The following is a 21,356-nucleotide window of genomic DNA, read 5'->3' as shown; positions in this document are numbered from 1 at the left end:
TACAAACGATTCTGAAGAAGATGGCGCAAGCGGATTTGAGATATCTCAAAGTGGGGTGCGAGTCATTTTTTAAATGTTTATAACTTTTAATGTATTGAACTACAAACGAAATTTTTGTTACTACAAACAACTACAAACAAAATGCTAACGTTTTCCGTAAACAAAAAATTAATTTTTCGAAAGTCGGGTGCCAGGTTCACATAGGTTCGCCGGAGAGGTATCCACCTTGAGGAGAAAACAAACGGGATGATCGATGACGCCTAACGAAATACGGCGGATGTATTCTCGTCACGGTACGAACGACAAACTGCGGATGAACGATGAACGATGCGCTACGTTAAGTCTTATATGAGGTCACTCAGCTCTCGGTACTCACCTGAGGTAGTTCGCCCAACTGTGAGATTGCTAGCTCCCGCGTCGTGACTCGTGACGCGTATGTTAACGACAGAAAACGTCGCGTGGAATACCGCGATACCACGATACCGCCCCACAGTCGCCGGCGAGAGAGACGTGACGACCGTGACGTAAGAGAGTTTAGAGAGTACGCGAGCGAGATCAAGCGAGATGAGCGCCGACTGCCGAATACCGAGCCACGCCACTGTCGCCACTACACAGCGTCGCGCAGCGAGGATGGATGATGGATGTGGTAGTGGCAAGGACAGGATCAGGTAGTGGGAAACTGGGAAGGCTCTTTCGGTCTCCGCTGATTTACACGTCATCGAGAATTCCGGGAAAACCGTAGTATTCCGCACGCAAAACTGACTGGGTGTCGAATAATAACGTGAGCACGAGACAAATTTCGAAATTTTATATTTATCAATTTTCTTTAGGTCCTCCTCACAATAGAGCACATACTGGGAATAAAAATAAATTTTAAATATTGGGATATATAAATGTAGGAATATTCCTCTAATAAATATTAAATATTAAGTTATGTAAATGTAGGAATATTCTCTTATATTTATATCTTTATCTATATTTTATTCTTTTCCATTGTGCGTTACGTTTAATATTATTTTTAATTACGATTCCTAATATTTAATACTTATTGTTATTCTTAATATGTGCTCTATTGTTGGCAGGGCCTCATACTCGTTTAAAGTTTCAAAGAATTAATTTAAATTTAAGGGGATCCTGCAGCCGTATGATTTACCGACATTATTGTTAATCAATGGATCTTTTAATTGGCTTTACAGAATTGCAAGTTTTTGGTCTAGAATTAAAGTCCGCACAAAAATCTAGGGTGGAAAACGCGATTTTATATCAAAAACACCAAAAAATTAAAAATATTACTTATTGGGGCACATACACAGCTGTCACCTGACGACAATATTTGCTTAAAACAAAAATTCTACAGTTTATACGTACATAATGTTTATCATCCACCCTTGGGAAAACATGTAGGAATAATATCGTGTAAGTAGAAGTAAGATTCAATGCGTACAAAAAAAGATCCATCTAATAATTATTTTAGTAATGCAAATACGGATGCAAATGACAAGAAGAGCAGCAACAGTATAGTTGCCGGATCTTGCGTAAGATGGCGAGCAATCGAAAAAAGGACAGATGTCATTTCGTTAGACAAAGACAGATATAGGGAAAACAAAATTAGAAAGGTTGACATTATCGACATCAAGGAAGTTCGCCAGTCACTGCAGGATCCCCTTAAGTTAAATATATAATTTATCTTTTTCTTTTATTTAGTGTGTTTATTAATTTGTTACAGCGGATTTGCAAATTTATGCATATTATGTTTATTATGATTAGTTTCCGATGCAAATAAGAGTGAAATTGCCAGTAAAATGGTCATAAATTGTAACAAATTAATAATGATGAAAGATGTTAATGATGAGGTAAAATTGATGCATGGTATCACTAATTAAAGAAATAAATTGTATTTTGTGTTAGCCTTGTTCAAGATTGTCAAAAATAATATTTGTATAATGATGATAGATATATTATGTGCTCTGATAAATATAATTATAATATTCATTTATTGTAATTAGATATAATGCATCATGCATCGATATATATTATGCGTGGTCACAATATAAGAATGTTTCGAAAATTATGTTCTGACTGCGGAAGTGATATTTGATTCATTATGCGATGGGAAATTTTATTGATGCACACGAAGGATATTCCGAGTCTTATTTTTTTATGACGGTCTTGCTCGGTCTTTATGCAAATATTGGTATTTCCTCGCGAATAAAAGTAGAAAGAGAAACGACAAAAATAACCCGTAACGTAAACAAGACACTTACCAGACAGCATTATATCCACCAAAATACGGAAATGTTGGTTATAATGATACGCCAAAGCCTTGTTTTCAATCCGTATTCATATCCCGTATCTTACAGATCGAAAACAATAAGGCCTTGGCATATCATTATAACTATAACATTTCCGTATTTTGATAAGAAAATATTGTAATACGATATACGGTGATACGATAAAAATCTAGACCCGGCTTTAAAGATGTCTTTAAGACGTCTTATTTTGTGTCTTATATCCGGATTTAAACATGCGTGCTATCTGGGTTTGTAGTTAACGTTTTCTTGAAAATGATGATATTATTAGCATACGCGTGCCGTTATATGATATATCGAAGAACTACAATCTTATCTAATATCAACATAACATTTCGTTTAGAGACAGCTCCGTGTCTTAACTTCAACCGTTGTTCTGCATGTCATGCTATCAACACGTGACCGATACATATTAATGTCTTCAACGCACTAGCAATTATGTTAATGACTATAGAAAAATAAGTAAACACGCGCGAGTTCTCGCACATACGAGTTTGTAGCTGCAGTATACATATATGTAGAATGACCCAATTTTTGCCATGAAGATATTTATAATTTTTTCAAGAATTTCTAAAAAATTATACATTATGTATTTGATCATAAAAACGCATTAATTTGTGTCAGTATAACATACATCAAAGAATTACGACAATACCGAGAAAAGTTTATTATCGGAATTAATATCGAAAAATCAATACTGCGTCGACACTCGGCTTTTATAAGAGAATTACGTAATTGATAGGACAATGGAACAGGCTCATTTTATGAGTTGCGAGAAGAAAAAACGAGGCAGGCAATCTTCAAAATAATTTATTAAAAATGTCGAATATATTCGTTATACTTCGAGTCGGTAGTCGGCAATGGTACAATTAGTAACTATATGCGTATCGCGTGAGCATGTTTTTCGGAGGGTCAATTAAAATTTACGTCTGGCAGGTGATTGGTCGTTATTGTTTTTATTTTATCGTGGAATAAATTAACGGGACTGTGTGTGTATATACATACATATATACGTATATGTATATTTATATAATAAGTGACACCGCGAGTCATCGAAGTTCCACGTGACACGAAATCCGCATCGCCAATCTATTTACGCTCTTGCATACTTCTGCGGAATGCAAAGGCGTTTTTGTCAGCGAATTGTCTAACGCTGCGATCGGATTCTAGTGACGTCGTATGACGCATTCACTTCCGTCAGAGACGGCCACTTCGTCCGTAAATAAATCATGACGGGCTCATGATTCATGCGCAGGTCGCTGCCTCCTCGGACTGATGATTTCGCTCTGATCCGATTTAACGCGAACAACGATCGTCGTCCGATTGCACAATGGACTTTACGTTTTCTTTCTGACGGCAAGTAAATTATATACTTATCCGGAAAGAATGGAAGAAAATCACGGAAAATGGATAAAAATCCGTCCCTTGAATCCACGGTCTTATATATATATATATGATATAGGTATGAGAAAAAAGCGTTGGAATTACTAAAATAAATCTATTTTTTAATTTTCTAAATAACTGTTGTTGTTTTATTTTAATTAACAAATTAGTTATATATGTATATCAATTATAAAAATTAATTGTGTGTATATGTATAATAAGACATGGTTAACACAAGCTTCTCGACAATTTTAACGTACAGTCGTGTCGTTACATTTAAATAAAGCCATCGACGTTTGTTTACCGCAATTCGTGTCACAGTCTTCAAATAGAGCGATTACAAATGTATTAATGACGTGTGCGTTTATGCATGGCCTGGCAAGATCGCGTGCATGCGTGGGTGTGTATATGTGTGTGTGCCTTTATGTTATTGTCAGATTTCTTGCTGACTTTGCGCTCACCATAATCTAATAATGACCGAGAAGAGGAATTTAAAATACATTTGCTTTTACACGAAATACGTAAGATTTGTATAATTAGTTTAAAAATTATTCTCACATTCCTCAGAATTTTTCTTTAAACGTTCCAAAGCGGCAGATAAACAAGAGATATATTCAAAATTTCAAGATATTAATATATCTTTAACATATAAAATTTATTCCAGGAAGCGTACGCATGATTTTTCCTAAAACGCGTGTTTTATCGCCGATCGAGCGTGCCTGTTTGTCGCGAAAAAGCTTTCGTATGAAAAATCAGGGTTATCGAGATCCGAGTTGGTGTACACGATTCCATGCGTTCGGTTCGGATTCTGGGTTTCATATATATACTCATTCTCTCGCGAATTGAGTTTTAAAAAAACGAATCTCGAGGCACGATCATCGGACCGGCATGGCACGGCAGTCGATCGAGCGCGATGCAATTGAGGGCGAACGTAGAACAGATTTACTCCCGGTGAGCAATCTCGCTTAAGGAGCATAATCGAATCGCACCGTAGAATTTTTGAAAAAGAATTCCGCAGAATGCGCTTTTCTCTCAAATAAGCGCGGCGACCTCGTCGCTGTAAAGTACATAGATACATCGTTATTTGTGAACCTGTCTTGAAATACGTGAATGATTGATATCGCAACGATCCAAAGAAAAATATCTCCCGGCGTTATGTGGAATGATAGTAGATGATATGAAAATTGAGTTTGCAGAAACAGTTTATGCCATTCGTCTTTGTAGCGCGATACAACAGAACTGTCAAGATCCGCAAAGATATAGGTATTTTCGAGAACGCGTTACGTGAAAGCTGACTCGATCGATTCTTTGATTCGAACGCGTCAATTTGCGTAATTATTTCGAATTGCGACCGAATTTTTATTTTTACTTTCTCATCTGTAAGTTTACGGAGATTATCGGATAACTGTCTAGTTATCAATCATTAGTAGAGTGCGTATGTATATTTTACTTTCACAAAATAAGAGGTGTATTATCATAAAAATCCCGATGCGCAAAGGCATCGATATCGTTTTATTGACAACAACGACTAACACAAACCTCTGTTTTTCATGAAAAAAAAATGACAGAATGAGGCGATTACTTAATTATATTACGTACGGGATTTATCGCGAAGTACCTAGACGTCCGAGATGATAAGTGTCGAATCCTCGGCAGCGTTTCGGCAGCGTAGAATTTATACGCACATGCAATCACGCGAATTTTCCGTCTCGATGCAAACATTTGTTCATTTTTCGTGTAATAACCGCGCAGGTAGTGCACGAGATAACGGCACCTCGTAACAAACACGCGACTGTCACCGATTGTTTGTCTATTGCGTAACGAAAGTGTGCCAGCTTCTTTTTCGCTTGACACTGGTTCATTCTTATCTCAATTTGATACAACACTTCTCATTCGCTTATCTAACTTGGAACTGATTCCTTTGGAACTTTAACGATAGGATCGTAATTAAGATAATGAGAGTCATTGCACTTTATTCTGTTATAATAGCTCGAATGAATAATCGCCGTCAGTTTCCTGGAAACGTTAAACAAGCGACGCCGCGACGGTAAGAATTGTAAGAAAAGCGAAGGAGAAGTGAACGTATAACGCGCGGTGGCTGAAAGTCTTTACAGTATACCTCAACATTCAGGTGTCTCACCACCAAAGTTAATTTTCTTTTCTAATAGTATACGCAAGTTATATTTATTTTGCTAGGCGAAACTTTAAATGCTCCAACTCTCTCCTTCTGTAAATTTTGCCCTATGTTCTGTATGATTACTTTATCGTGGCTCTATAACAACATTAAACGCCATGAAATCTTGATGGTCACCAGCAATCAAAATCGAGAGCTAATAGCACGGACAAAGGTGCGCGAAGATCTCGGAAAGTAAGACTTTGCCCGCGTGTGGCTTTGACAATCGACAGTTCGATCGTTTGCGTCTCTCATAATCGCAGCCGTGGATATGATTTTTACACCTTTAATAATAATGCCTAAAAAAAAGGGAATCGTCTCTCTAGATTCTAGATAATTTACTTTACTGGCTTACATCGTGATCTAGAATCCCTTTAATTCGTACGATTACGCTTATTTACAATCGAAACAAGAGCCGAAAGAATTGGCCGATAATCGTAAATTTGTCTTACATTGACCATACCGATCATTTACGTAACCATTATTGATATTTACATAGGTGAAGCGACATGGCGGTATCCTTCTAAGCTGGAGAATTGTATCTTGAGGGCTACCGCCGTATCCGCAGTTATCATCTTCGAGGATAAAGCACGTGGAAGTATGTGCGAGGCAGTACGTTTCTGCACTTGCGTTTGAAACGTGACACGTAAACGAGGCTAATTTGCGTCTAAGGAGATTCATTTCGGATCAAAGTTCTCTAGTTCTCTCTGAATAATTATTGGATCGATGCGTATAAAATTCGGATTTTATGTCAAAATCCGCCGATTTTCAAATAATTTCCTAGAAAACAAGTGTAAATATACCTATGTATAATTGAAAAATTTAATAATGTTTTTCACGTTTCTTAAAATGATATATATTTCATATAAGTATTTTTATAAATCTATTATATTATAAAAAAATAAAAAGTATTTTTGAAACTTAAAGCATATTTTTATAAACAGATCCTATCAGACAAACGTGACACGTAATATATCACATTCATTTCATAGTCCGATGTTTTAAATCCATTGTTTTGTACGCAACAATCCAATAAGAGAGATTCGTTTATATTGAAAACAGTGTAAACTCAATTTATAAAAAATATTAAAACCGAATTGTCGCGTTGATTTATGCTCGTATTTCTTTTTTTTCTAAATTTGTGGTGCGTCAAAACTGAGTTTACATTATTTTTAAAATAAGCGACTAGTTAAATCTGTGGCGACGTCGAATTAACTAGGCTTCATAATATATGTATGTTTAAAAAGTTATTCATATTTCACTTCTGGCGTGGTTGTCTTACGCATGAGTAAAATGTCGCGTTTCTGAGAGACACTACGCGTCTCATTTAGTCACAACTTCTCGTTCTACATTAAAATCTTATTTAATTCTTAGACCGAAGTTTCATTCTGTCATTTCTGGATGTTTTAAGTGACAAGGATTAAACATCGACTATCTCTCGCGAAGTTTCAGTAAGTAATTATGCAATTGTCTCCTCAATCGTCTTTAAAATTTTTAAGGGTTACTCTTTAAACTTTTATTCCTTCCGTTTGAATAAAGTCTATACGTTTAGATAAAATGTGTGAATATACTCTCGAGAGTTCAGTAGCAGCTCCACAGCGAATTAACAACTTCTCACGAAAAATGTCGCTTTATCAATAAAATCGAGTAATGTCTAATCGATATAGCGATATTTTTTGTTTCGCTGATTAATGCTTCGGTCAATATTTGTACGCGAGATGTTTAATTACGCGCGTCGCGATAATAAAATCGCTCTATCAAGATAATGGCAATGCGGGTGTCAAAAGTCACGATTCACGCGTTCGTATGTGAACAGCGGCGATAATATACAATGCAGGAGTGCGTCACCTGATCGCAGTAAACGTAAACTTTTATTATCCTGGGACGTACGAACGCGGCGGTTTTCGAAGGCAGTATATTAGGTACGCGGTGACATATTTTCTCGAAGTCATTGTTTTTTCCTTCGCGCCCGATGTGGCACAATCGAAAATATTTCATCATTGATCTCGTAATGTCTAGACGCAGTTGTGTAATTTTTATGGAACGTTTTTTTTATTGGCGCTGTAAAGGTGATATAATTAAATCGCCATCGTTATCGAAATAGATTTTTCTTTCGCGCTGCCGATGCCGTCTTGCAGCAATTTCGCGATTAGAAAATGTCAGAGCGTATTACGTTACTTTTAAAAGGAGGTCACCGCTTGCGTTTTGCAGAATAATTATTTTTAGTTTTACATTACTTTTATCTTCTCTCTCTCTCTCTCTCTCTCTCTCTCTTTTTCTCTCTCTCTCGGAGAATTAATGCCGTTTTCATAAATGGGTGCTGATGAATCGTATTCGTGCGTGCAAGTATTCAGAGTGCAGTTAATTACGTGCTATTATATATTAGGATTCCGTGAATTAATTTGCTCGTGTCAGGAACGATTAATGTAATTAAAAAGGAAAACCTTCAACGACCTATTTTTGGAAAAATTTCTCTCCGGCGAGCCGTGGAACAATCAGCGGAGTTAGTTGTGTATCTGGGTCATGGCTTTAAAGCCGATATCGTAGCATCGAGGGGATGCAACCGTGACTTTAAATTATGGAAGAAGTTATTATTGTAGATTGTACAAAATAGAGAACGAGGAAATTTTATTCTTCTAATTCAAGTCGTACAGATCGTGTATTTCTGGTATCTTTTAATGAGCAAAGATATATTTCTCTTTGTTTCGGAAATTCACCGACATATAAATAGATGATCGATTTTTAATTGTCGTCTCTCGTAAAAGAGATAGATTTTACACGTGGCAGTGTATAGATTCTGATGACAGAAGAAAACTATGTAAATAATCAGTCTTTGATTCTCTGCTCGTGAATCAGTCATATTAATTAGAATTTCGATAATTTAATTACCTGAGAGACGTACCCGCTCAATTGCATTGTGTAAAAGGCAAATACGTCACTGGCAGGCCGAGTATTAATTAAACAATACCTTGGTCCCAAGTAAATGAAAACTTTTAGAGATAATTAGAATGATATATATCATGACACGAGCAAGAAGCTTTTCCAATCGTCGGAAAATATTTATTTTCTCATAAATTCAGTTGCACTTTATGGCATCACTTTTTTTACTTGGCTTTAATAAAACTTTTAATGAAACTTTTCCGCGATAGTGTGACGTTTCATGTTCTAATACAGAGCCAATTAGTTATTACTCAACCATTTCATAACGTAATGGAAGGATTAAAGTGACGAAGGATTAAAGTACGAATGTGTAGGTATATAAACGAAAGAGATAATGAAACCGTGACCTCCTTTTCGAAAAAAACTTATATTACTTGCTTTGCTTCTTCGTGATTGAACACAAGATTGTAGTTAACTGAAGGTACGCTCGCTCGTGACGTGCGTTGCATGCGTTGTTTCTCATCGTCCGACTAATCCGCAGCGTTATCACTTAAAGCGTATAGCGCGATAAATCTTATCTACCCGCAGAACGTCGACGGGAACTTCGTACGGAACATCTGTATGTAACGCACGCGTTTCCGGCGTTTCGTGCAACAAGAATGAAGTGAAATTCGCTCCATCAAGTCCGCATCGGCGATTGTCTGCGTTCAATGTTTCTTTCCGCGACGGGCTTAAAAATAATACACCGCGCGCTTGGAATCGGTTTGTCTCACATCTGTCGGTTATATGCGTTAATTATTGTTGCGTGTATACTCGCAGATAACGAGAGAACAGTTGGCGGTATTCCCGGTTAGCTGATGATATCAGCATGCGATATCAGCACGCTGCATTTCTCTTCGTTAATTCGTCTTAAGCTTCCGTTATCCTTCGCTCTATTTCGGATGCACTCGGTTTCGAGAGGATTCTACCGTGAATTTTCGAAATTCTATGCTTATCGAGTAGTAAAGCGGCAAGATGTGAACTTCCGCTCGCAATATCAATACGCGGCGTCGTGCAATATGCGAAAAAGCCATTATTGTTTATAAAGGAGTAATTTATTCTACTTCTTCCACTTCCTTGATTATATTACTTAATCAGAAATTTAAAAGAAATTCTTTTCATTTCTTTTTTAGTGTTTTTTTTCTGTCAAGAAGTAACTATTTCATGTCTCACCGGTTAATAAGAAGTAGTGGCTCCTACGAGACTCCTGCAAACTTTATCAATACAGATAATACGCAAGCCATGTCGCGTTGAAAGTTTCACGTGTCGAAGCTGTAAAGTTTTATCGCTTGATACTATGTTAGAATATAATTAAAATATATAGATTCGATATCGATTTCACCTCGGGATCTAGAATTGTTTAAAACAGTGCTTCTCGTGCGACTACATTTACAGTTTCCTCAGCGCGAGAATCGTAATTTCATCTTTAATTAATAATGCAGGCGAAATATAGACGAAGCTCTCTCGTACGTCACGTCGCCTCTGAATTCGCTGATTAAAATTAAATGCTTGGATGACAACGACAGTCGTTTAGTCGTAAGAAAAGTTGCAGGTTGTTAATTTAATATAAATTAAAAAACGAAAATGTGCTCGACAGTTAAAACGTGCGAGCGGAAGCACACACATCGTTATTCGATACAAATAGATAAATAATCGATTATGTACAAGTATGAACAAGGTGTACAAGCCGTGGCGGTGACGTCGGTGTGCTCGCATGCATGTTTAAGGTGACCCGACAGGTATAAACCACCCTCGATTACTCGTTTCGCTCTATCTCGCTAAACTTTTACGCGCGCGCGCGCGCCATTCCCGCGCTATTATCGTTGAAAATATAGCGAGAGGAAGGAAGTGGCCTCTCAAAATGTTGACACGAGTGTTCAACGGCCGTCGGTGGACGCCGCCGTTCGCCCGGCGTAACAATAATGTCGGAGCACAGCTCCGAGGAAAACAGCATTTATATATTATCACATAATTTCAGGCTACTGAAGTCTACATATTATCCACCGCTTCTCCCTCCATCCGGTGGAATCGCTAAAATGAATAATTAAGTCGCCTAAAAGTCGGCTATCGCTTTAAACTTGGTCAGTATCTCTAGCTGAAATTCTTCCTCGTCGGCTGAGGCCGCGTCTCGACGTGAGCTCGCTTTCCCAACACACATTCCCAACTCAGAATTTTCGGGATTTTTTTTTCTACTCGACCAATTGGATCAGCGAAATTCTCTCCTTTGCAATATGCACTTGCTCACGTCGAAATGCAACCTGAGCGCAATGCAGACGTCCGAAAGAAGTCTGCGGCCATGATACGAAAAGGAAACGCTTGTGATTACCGTACCGTGCGTCCGGTACGTTTCACCACGTTTTTTTTTTTTTTTACAAAATAATAACAATTAGCGCAATGAAACGGTCTGTCGTAAACCGATCGGATCCTATGAACACATGTAACTGCAATACATTTGTATGACGCATGTAAATGTAATATTCTCGAAATTTGTATTCGCTGTCGGCGAGGTATAATCGACTACTTTTGGCAGTAAACGAGGGGTGGTAACGTTGAAGTTTCTGGCGTCACCACGGCCGCAATATAGTACGTCACATTGCATTAAATATTTAACATCCCTTCTCGATCGACATCTTCATTTATCTATAGTAACGTTGCGACGACTTGAAGCGCGACGTGCGTGCGCGTCGGCCATCCTGAATCATCTATCTTACAGACAATCTCTCTGTGCGAGTACGTTACGCGCGTCCAGAAAGGAAAAAAGTAAAGTATGGAGCACGAGACGGGAGTTCGCTCGGCTCTAAAATTGCTTGTCTACTCTTATTTCTCAAGAAGAACTAACATTTTTGTAGTTACTAACACGTTGCGCGCGACGCTCGATGTCTCGGATTTCCGAATGAGGCGTTTCTTAATTAATCGAGACGTGTCAATCGGACCGACGCCGCGACGTGGCGCCTTGGCGAATTAACGTCGTCGAAATGTGAAAACTCGTTCGAGCGTTATCTCAATAACGTTCGCGAGACGTGTGTCGTGTCAGTCATGTGATATCAAATATAAACACTTTGTATGTCTGTTAACGGGACAAAAGTATGCGGTTCTCTAGATGATATTGGTAAATAAGATAAGGTGATACTGCGCTAGTTTCATCAACATCTGTTAATTACCGTCTTTATAATCGAATCAGAGGTGCACCGAACTTAACCGTTAAAACGCGGTTGAGGTCAACGCGATGTTGATGAAACTGGCTTATAATAACTTGCTATAATTCGCTAACAACGCATTATCGATCTGCTAAGCCTTCCTCCCCCTCCCCCTTTCCTCCTGTCGCATCGTTTACTTTATAGCGTTCTCGACATTGCGCCAAAAAACGTGCCGATCCCTTACTATGTAATCTTTCAGTCGCGCTAATCGTCCAAGTTCAATCAAGGCGCAGCGTCGTTCGATCATCACTGAGCCATTCTACCATAATAGCGACATACTACTAGGATTTTATTACTTATTGTCCTCGTTAAAGTAGTTCGCACTTTAATTCTGTAGCTTACGTTACGTGATTCTCTGTCTCCCTCTTTCTCTCCCTCTCTTTTTTTCTCCTCGTTTCGAGATGACTTTCGGACAGCTCGACGGGGAATCATTAAAACTTTCGCGTTGGATCCGGGATGGGACGTGTAACGGTACTTGGAGAAGTAATAAGGCTTCGCGCGCGAGAATAATAAGATCTTGCACGCGAAGATAACGAAAGTATGATCGGAACTCGGGAATTTCCGCCGGGACTCGCCGGGTATCGCGGCAGTGATTATTTCGATGTCTGCGAAGGGTGGATCGAGGCTTCGGCAAGAACTCGATCGCGCGTCTGCTGCGTGATGTACAGACTTCACACGTCCGTTAAAAATTGACGATCAGAAACGAGTATCTCGGATACTTCAAATTCAAAAACTTTTTTTGTTTTAATTATTTAAAAAGTTACAAAACAAGTCAGTCTCTTGAAATGAGAAAACTTGATTGGCAGTATATCGTTAGAAATTTATTATTTAAAAAATATATAGATGTAGACGACTGTGTGCGTGCCGCGTGATTGATTGATCAATGAAAAGTTACACATCGTACAAACATTTTACGCCACGTCGCCGGATTAATCTGCCGTTACACGTTTTAACTTCGCGCTATTGTGGCTCCGACATAGGACACCATCGAACAACTTACAATCCTAAGCACGTTCCCATTCGCTGCTTTACAATTCACGACGTTCCCTGTAATCAGATCGCCCGACTCTCTCCTCCAACTCACCCGTCATTATTCCCTGAATTTAAAACGATGAGACCCACCTCTCTCTCAACGAGACCAGAACAACCGACCGGGAACAACGAAAAGAAAAGGCGTTCTCTCCTGCACTCGCCCGAGTCATCGAGCATCGAACGCGATTCTCCGATCATAGATGAGCTCCGGTTTTCCCACCTAACGTCCCGAATCTCTCGCACACGACAGTTCTGCGCGTTACGCGGAGGCAGTACCGCGGATCCTCCGGCGGCGGCCGGCCCGGCGGCGACTTCTTCAGGAGAGCAGGGCCAAGCAGAGTCTGACCGCTGATCTGCAACGGAGGAGCCGTGCCGGTAGCCGTGCCGACGACGACGACGACGACGTGGACGACGGCGATCGTCACACAGTGGTGACCCGGTCGACCTCGACGTAACGCACAGAACTGTCGCTGTGTCAGCATATCACTTCCTTGCCGTCGATTATCGCCGTCTCGGAGGAGATGCTCTTCAGACGGTGCTGGGATATCGAGCGGCGGCCGCGCCGCCGGCAGGTCCGCCACACGAGGATGCAGACGACGCCGAGGACGGTGAGGATGACGAGCGCGCCCAGGGCCAGTTGCAACGGCGGCAGCTGCAGCAGCACGGAGCAGTGCGTCAGGGCTTCGTCGTAGCCGGACGGACAGTGGGACACCCCGTCGCACCACAGCGAGGCGTTTATACAGGCGTCCAGCTCCGGGCACCGCTGCTCACAGTCCCGCGTCATTTGCAGGCCCGCCGTTGACGTCACCGACGGTCTGCGGGTCAGACGAAGAAGATCGATATAGAGTACAGAGTTATATTGTTCCGCGCGCTGCGTAATGACGCGGCGGCTTTCTCTCGTCGTCGGGCAACTCCCTCCCTCTCCCGCCTCCCCTCCCCCATGTCCGCTTAATCGAGGACAGGTCGTCGGATATTAATTAAGGTGTTTTCCGGAGAGACATTCGAGTGGCGCTCGAACGGTCCTTATACCGTCACGCGCTATTGTACCTCCACGGAAGCGCGTCAAGTCTCCCGGCAAGCTTGGATTTATCGAGAAAAGGAAGATTTGCTGTTATTCTTATTAAGGTTTAGCAACATCTTAATTTTAACTTATCTTCATTCTCTCGATAGTTTATACAACGTTTCGTAGACTTTCCCAGTAGCGTCTTATTGTCTGTTTTTCCTCAGGGACTTTGAGTTATCAATTATCAAGAGCATTTGCAGCGAGCTAAACGTTGTAAAACTTTAGCTACATTTCGTGTATAGTGAGTTGGCAAAGGGATCTTTGCAACTTTCAGGGAGAGAGATGCAGATACAGCCACGCGCGCGAATCTATTAAGACAATCTTCGTTTATACGAGATTAATTATTCCGCGCAAGAGATTGCGAAAGTTATAGATAAATTACGGCCAAGTTTAATGAAGGGTTCGTTTTTTCTTTTTCCTTTTCCTTTTCAGGGAGGTCGCGTTCATAAAGACTCTATTAATTACGGTCTTTGTCGCGCTCGCTATCGAGAGCACTTTGTTCACCTGCAGTAATACTCGTAATTGACATTAATATATCAAACTTTTTATTTTATACCTTTCCATTCTCCGACATTTTATCCGTGGAAATGTTGCTATTACGAACCTTCTGGTGAGCTCGAGCCACGTGACCGTGTAGGAAGCCGGTTCTTTCACGATAAACTCGATGGCGATGGTCCTGATCGGATCCTGTCCCGGCGCGAGGATCATCGCGTTGCTGCTGACGGCCCAACCGTCGCTGAACACCTCCACCACATGGTGCCTCGAGTCAGCAGGTGGTTTCGGGCACACCGACACGTGAATCGCGCCGCCCGTGTGCACGATGATGCGATTCTTGGTCGCGCACTTGGTGCTGTTCGACACGATTATACCGTCCATTTTCACGTATAAGTATTGTCCCGGGCCGGGATCGATCAGCCACGGCTGGTTCTCGCAGTTTTTCTGGCGATGAAGAAAAACATTGAGATTGAAATATAACGTGGATAAATAATTATTTAAAAGTGAACCATTAGAAACTGCAATCTAGAATATGTCTCATTATTTCTTTCGACGTTTTTAAAAAACTGAAATAGAGTAATTTAGAAAAATTATTCTTTCAAGCGTGACTGGAAACCAAACTATGTTGCTTGGTTTATTAAAAATCTGTCCCGTGTATTGAGAAATGGATCCTTTTGAACATAATTTATCTCTGTCCAAATTCTTTATCTTTAAGATCGACGGATATAAATGATTTTAGACAACAGTTCTTAACGGTCCCGCGTACAAAGTTTCTCACGTTTACCTCGTCATCGTCGGCCGGTGGCGTGTATTTAATTTCGCCAGACGGCCCCCTGACCCTACGTTTCTGCATGCAAGGCGTCGTCTTGACAAAGTCCCAGGTGCCCTCGAAGAAGAGATTGTTGTAATCATCCAAGGCGTCCATAGATAGAACGGTGAAATGTACCTCGGCGATATTGGAGGTAGATTTGATATTGATGGGTAGCGATCGATTCGAGCAGAGACAATCTCGCTGAATTGGCGATGCGTTTGGCCACGGTAAATCGAGCACCTGTAAACAGACGACGGAGAAATGCTTCTGACCGTCTTATGGCGGGATTACGATGAATTTAACGTAACGGGACGCGACCGGATGCGAAGTAACGTAAAACCTAAACACATTGTTTTTATATGCGTTACGTAAAGTCGATCGTAATCAGCCGCATATAAAAACAATGTGTTTAGGTTTTACGTTACTTCGCGTCCCGTCGCGTCCCGTTACGTTAAGTTCATCGTAATTCCGGCATTAATCCTCGAAATGGTACTTTTAATTTATCGCTCTTTTTTTTAATCAATATGTTTCGCGGCCGAAGAAACGATTCTTGATAAACATCTCGTGCTTATTTCTGGATAATGCCTCGCAATTGTTGAATGAAAATGTTCGTGCTTTGGATACCTATTCTTCAAAATAAAATCTCGAATAAATCGTACTACCTACTATTGAATTGCGATTCGAAACCGTGAAATCCGTCAATCTCGTATCCGCGTTATTAAATATCGAGTCAATAAGGCAGATCGCGGCACACGCCCGTGAGTCTGATTCGCGTCGATATTGACTACTTAGAAACTTGGAAGCCTGTCGGTTTACTTCGGTCTACCGTGTTTGGATTCGGAGATTGCTGATACTTGCTATCGCAAAGCCACCGTTAATTACTCCATCAAAGCCACCTGTTAGTACTTCTATATAACTTCCATTGTATCTGTAAGTTATATCACTGATAACTTCCCAACTTGGTCAGACCAAGTTAATTCGTAGCTCACACAAATGTGTTCAATGTGATATAAAAATTCCCCTTTTCTTTTTATATGTACGTTCTCAAACTTTGTAGATTCAAGCAAAAATAATATAAATAAATAAATTATATATAACGATTTTATGACGTATGTCGATAGCAAATTTAATCTTCGCACGAGGAATCGTTTGACAATAGGTTTGACGCAGGACTAATTGTGTGACTGCCAGAAGTTTCAATTATACACACCTTAACCGAGAAGTTCTCGGAGTCGATGCAGAGCAGCCTATTGAAATCAGAGTTGCCAACGCTGCGGCAGGTGCGATTCCCATTGAGGAGCTTGTTGAACCTCAGTTTCACCACCTCGTCGTGCTCTCCTTCGAAGCGATACACGCAGCTGCAAAACCAGTTTGGGCCTGCACTTTCAGTACTTAATCGAATCTGCACGCCTTGCCGGCCAGGCAAAGGAGCCGGCGCCGGCGTTCGGTAATCGATACTGCAGGAAGATTACGAGGAGCATCGAAGGTTGGACGCTCGACGCTCGTTAATCGGAAAGCGGCCAAAGTGATTCTAGGGGTGGATCATGGCAACGTATAACCACCATTACCGTGTTCCCGGTCTCTTTTCGGATATCCGCGCGGTTGGATTATCTCGCCAGAGAACATTCCTGCCTTTTCATTACTTAGATGGGAAATGTCTCTCTTGGCGAATGCGAATAGTAGTAAAAAAAATTGAACTAAATCGATTTTTCTTGTCTCGTTATCAACGAATACGGAGATGATTTAATCGCTTAGTGAATTAGTATTTATTTGGATAAAATTTAGGAAACTTGGTCATACATTTATCTTGTATATAGTATTGCATTTTTTGCAGTTGATTTAGCGCGATACAGCATTATTCTACAGCATTGTGTAGCAAAATGATAAAGTTAAAAACACAGCTGTGTGTTACCAAATGTTACGACAGAAATTCTGATTTGCTGGCAGGAAGATTCCGGTTTAACGGCGTGAAGTTCATTTTACGATTGTCGTAAAGCCGCAGTCTAACTGATATTTTATCGGAATGTGGAAGATTCGATCCTGCGGATAGTAATAAAAGGACGTGCGCGATAGTACCATATGAAGGCTGTCAAAGACGGGGTATGTGTTCGTTCGATAGATGCGCACTCCGTGCCGTACTGCACACATCTCGGTGAGATGCATTTGAACGACGTATGTACAATAAAGATTTCGCGGAAGAATGCTCGGGATTTGAGAAATAATTAAAATACGTGACAGTCACAGTGGAAATCAGGAAAACAGAATGCACCGTTAAATTCATAGTGTCAAATTATACTCAATTTGAGTCATTTTAACCATTCCTATAAGTTGTCACTGCTTCTACTCAATATGTCGTTAATTTAACTAAACCAATGGAGTTAAAATAGTACTGATTTGTTAAAATAGTAAATTTTGACACACATGCTAGTTAAAAATAACCAAATGTTATTAACTCAAGGCATTGGTTTAAATATTATCTTTTAATATTTAACAGTATATGGCGAAAATATTATACGTAATTCTTTTATAATGAGAGTAGCCGATACAAGTGATAAAGCTTATGGTGTTTGCACATCGTGCACGTTTTCAATTGACGTTTAGCGTGCGGCATATGCCGCGTTCTGATCTCATTTCAAGTTCCGCAATATGCTATTTGACGATCGCGAAAAGAAGATATGGAAGAATAGTATGTTTTGCGATGAACCGATCTACACAATGTTTGTTAATGATAGGCCGCCACGAATTGACGAATAATAACGAGTTGACGATGCCATAACCGCGTCATTATATCGTTGCATTAGCTTTCACGACGACATTCCGTAACGATACGATCCCATCGTAGACGATAAACTGTCGTAATATCGAACTGTCATTATAACACTATCAGCGAATGGTCAATTATAATAAATGATATTGTATCGATCGATGTAGCTATTACACAATTATAAATTTTATCATAAATTTCAATTTGTGAGATCACGTTGTTGGTCCAAGTACCGAAGTTAATCGGAAATCTCGAACAGCAATGCACATTTTCGATAAGAAAATCCAAGACGCCAGAATGTCCTTCCCTCTTAGAGATATCTCTAATTTGCTGTCGTAATAGCCGTATAGCATACGGCTATTATGCCGTATTCTTACCTTATATTCTTCGACCCTCCACGACCGTACAGGAATATGTCGCGTGGCCCTTGGAATTTACGATCTGAATAATGGTCTCGATTCCGACTATAGAAAATGCGGGAGCACGGTCCGCTGCCATAAGGATCGCCGTCCTGGTGAAGATCGACGAATTCGTACAGAGCGCGGAAGTTTACGGGTCTGGAAGAAAACCGTAATGAATTAATTAATTAATGTTAAAGCAAAAGTTTTGAGAAAAGTAGATTCGTTAAATTGAATATATAAAAAACATAAAGCTTTTGTGTATTTATGAGATTCAGTGAAACAAATAGACAAATGATCGCAAGGGAATGTATGTATTAACGTTCCAGACAACACGCATGTCCAAAAGACATCTTAAAGACATCTTTACGACGTCGACGTCTTTTAGACATGCGTGCTGTCTGAGTCTGGGGTTCGGTGCACTGATGAAGATCGACGAACCCTAGATGGATTGCGAAAGGCGGCGCGGCGGGCCTTGAAGAAAGATGTTGCACCGCCACCGGCATGGGCAGTTGCGGGGATGTTATTACACCGGCTTCGAGCTTATTATAAAGCGTCGTGCGCCGCGTCGATAGGCTTTAGCTCGCGCGGAAAAGATTAACTAGACCGTGCGATGCATCCGCATTGCACGTCACTCACCGTCGGGCTATCACGCTCAAACACCTCGCGTCCACACGCCGATAGGCACGCGCGAGAGGGGAAAAAAAAAAGACTTGGAAAAGGGAGGCGGACAACGACATGCGGATACTCCCGACTCGGATGTCGGACGTTCGCGCGATAATAAACGGATGTAACGCGTGCGAAATGTGAATCGGAGTGTGTCAGCGGCGAGAACGCCACCGCCGCGCCGATGGAAAAATCGACTGTTAATTATTCATCGGCGAACGCCGATCTGGATCTTTGTGTTCGCGTTGAAGGATCGTCCGTTAGAATTATCGTGCGCGAGCACGACGGAAAACAACAAGGGCGATGCGAATACGCCGCGCCACAAAGACCGATGTAATCGCGGTTTAATTACCATTCAGCAGAGGTTGAACATTTTTACGACGTGCAGTACGTGCACACGTGGATATATCGCGCGTTAATTTCTTTTATTTTTAATAAAAATTCCGCTATTGAATTGGCTTTTAGATTGTCAGCTCTTTTTCTCTCCCCATTTTGTAAATTAATTATCCGAACGCAAAAACTTTCGATGAAGCACACAAAGCATGCTAATTCATTACATTTAGATTAACATCCATGAATGAATACAATTGCGATTGGTACGCAAATATAATACAAGCGCGCCTGAAATTTTTCTTCTTCGCGTTGCAAAAATTCGCGTTTTCTCATGCGCGACACGCGAGTTCATTTGAATAATTTTTATATTTGCGGAGCAACGAATCAAGAGATAAATGTAACACCTTTCGCGAATGGAAGAGAAGATGGAAGAGGAAGAGGAAAAGGAAGATGAGGAGGGATAAAAAGAGCTACGTATAAAATTAAGCAAATGGAATGTGGAGGCCGCCGTCGCCGCGTGTCCCGACATTCCTCTAAATTCCGCTATCTTCCCAGCGCGAGAGAAAGAACGGGAAAAGGGAGAGAATCCTTCATGAATAATCTATACTGTAGCTAGCGGAGGAGAGCTAGATAGATAGATAGAGAGAGAAAAAGAGAGAGAGCACCACGCGGCGGCGGAACGAATGAAACGTGCTACCGTGGCAGATATTGCGCGTCGTATTTCTATAAAACGTTTCCACATACTTCGCCTGTAACGCTCCGGCGCGGCGCGGTTCGATCCGACGCCGACGGTGTTATAAGCGAATCGGATGAAACGCGAGATTACGACATGCGCAGGTTCTCAAACGTTACTATTCGATACAAATTGTCGTTTATCCTATCGAGATTTTTCAGGGATATTCATTAATACCCCCCTTTATTTGATCAGGTTCTCGACTAAAACAGAGAGACGTCCAAAGATGCGTTCAGTTACAATCGCGCGTGCTCTTTTCAATTTTTATTATTTTTCGAATATCTTTTGAAACGTACTCAATGGTAGGAGTATAATAATGATGTTAAAGAATATACATAGGTAATTGTTTGATATGTAGCGAATTAATATAATTTTTCGATTAGCATTAATATACATTGCAATATTTGTCATTTACTTTGTTCACATTTATATATTTGTCACCTAGTTTAAATTTCTAAGGTACAATTAATTAACGGAATATAAGCTATGGAAATTGTATAACTTTCCAAATAGGTGTTAAAAGTTTCAACTAGAATATAAACTATATATACCTTAACTCAAACGAACATTAATTTCACTTTTGCTACTTATAGGATATATCTTTAGTTTAGAATTTCGTTGATAATTTAATTGTTCTTTCCATAATAAAATATAGCAGCGCAAGATGTTAATTGTTCTCTATGTTAAGCGATATTAAAAAAAACCTCTACAGAATGTAGTAATAAAAATTAACTTGCCTGAGCGCCGTCGACTCGACCATACGCATCTCTATAGTTAAACTACTGCCAGAGGAAACAAAGCTCTCCACCAAAGAGCACGGACGACTGGTGTTCTGCAGGATAGCGTGATCGCAGGTCTTCGGTACTTTGTCCTTGCAATATCTCGCTAGCAGTGTGGTATTGCTCGAGGGACGCGCAAGAATGGGTTGAATCGGATCGCCCATTCTTTCAGCGTAACGTTGACGTTCTTTTTCGCTGAAACAAACGTTGGATATTTCTAGGTCCCTCTTGTAAACACAGAACTCGGTAATCGAGAAAATCATCGAAGCTTGAAAAGTTAATAATAAATAAACAAGAAAGA

The 21,356-nt window shown here is 40.4% G+C and overlaps 2 protein-coding genes across 10 annotated transcripts in view; both read right to left on the bottom strand.

Annotated features, from left to right (window-relative positions):
- Positions 1–775, bottom strand: part of LOC112456606 (annexin B9-like) — a 5,318-nt gene extending 4,543 nt beyond the window's left edge. Inside the window, exon 1 of one of the 4 annotated variants that reach the window (XM_025019272.1) lies at positions 377–775. The gene's annotated coding sequence lies outside the window, so the exon portion shown is untranslated. Of the gene's footprint in view, positions 1–225; positions 318–376 lie in introns of those variants that run through there. The other 3 variants (XM_025019274.1, XM_025019273.1, XM_025019275.1) reach the window with 3 other exon arrangements.
- A 2,328-nt stretch (positions 776–3,103) lies between these two features.
- LOC112456604 overlaps positions 3,104–21,356 on the bottom strand; it is a 200,900-nt gene continuing 182,647 nt past the window's right edge. For all 6 annotated transcript variants that reach the window (XM_025019269.1, XM_025019264.1, XM_025019266.1 and 3 more), the window contains 6 exons: positions 21,014–21,250; positions 18,524–18,703; positions 16,593–16,740; positions 15,356–15,622; positions 14,681–15,015; positions 3,104–13,828 (listed from right to left, as the gene is read on the bottom strand). In XM_025019269.1, coding sequence (XP_024875037.1) covers positions 13,489–13,828; positions 14,681–15,015; positions 15,356–15,622; positions 16,593–16,740; positions 18,524–18,703; positions 21,014–21,250 — 1,507 coding nt within the window. In that variant the 3' untranslated portion in view covers positions 3,104–13,488. The remainder of the gene's footprint in view (positions 13,829–14,680; positions 15,016–15,355; positions 15,623–16,592; positions 16,741–18,523; positions 18,704–21,013; positions 21,251–21,356) is intronic.

Source organism: Temnothorax curvispinosus, unplaced genomic scaffold (assembly GCF_003070985.1).
Source record: "Temnothorax curvispinosus isolate PA1 unplaced genomic scaffold, ASM307098v1 QBEX01006993.1, whole genome shotgun sequence".
Classification (NCBI taxonomy): domain Eukaryota; kingdom Metazoa; phylum Arthropoda; class Insecta; order Hymenoptera; family Formicidae; genus Temnothorax; species Temnothorax curvispinosus.
The sequence above is the reverse complement of the archived record's forward strand: the minus strand, read 5'-3'. Positions and strand labels throughout refer to the sequence as shown.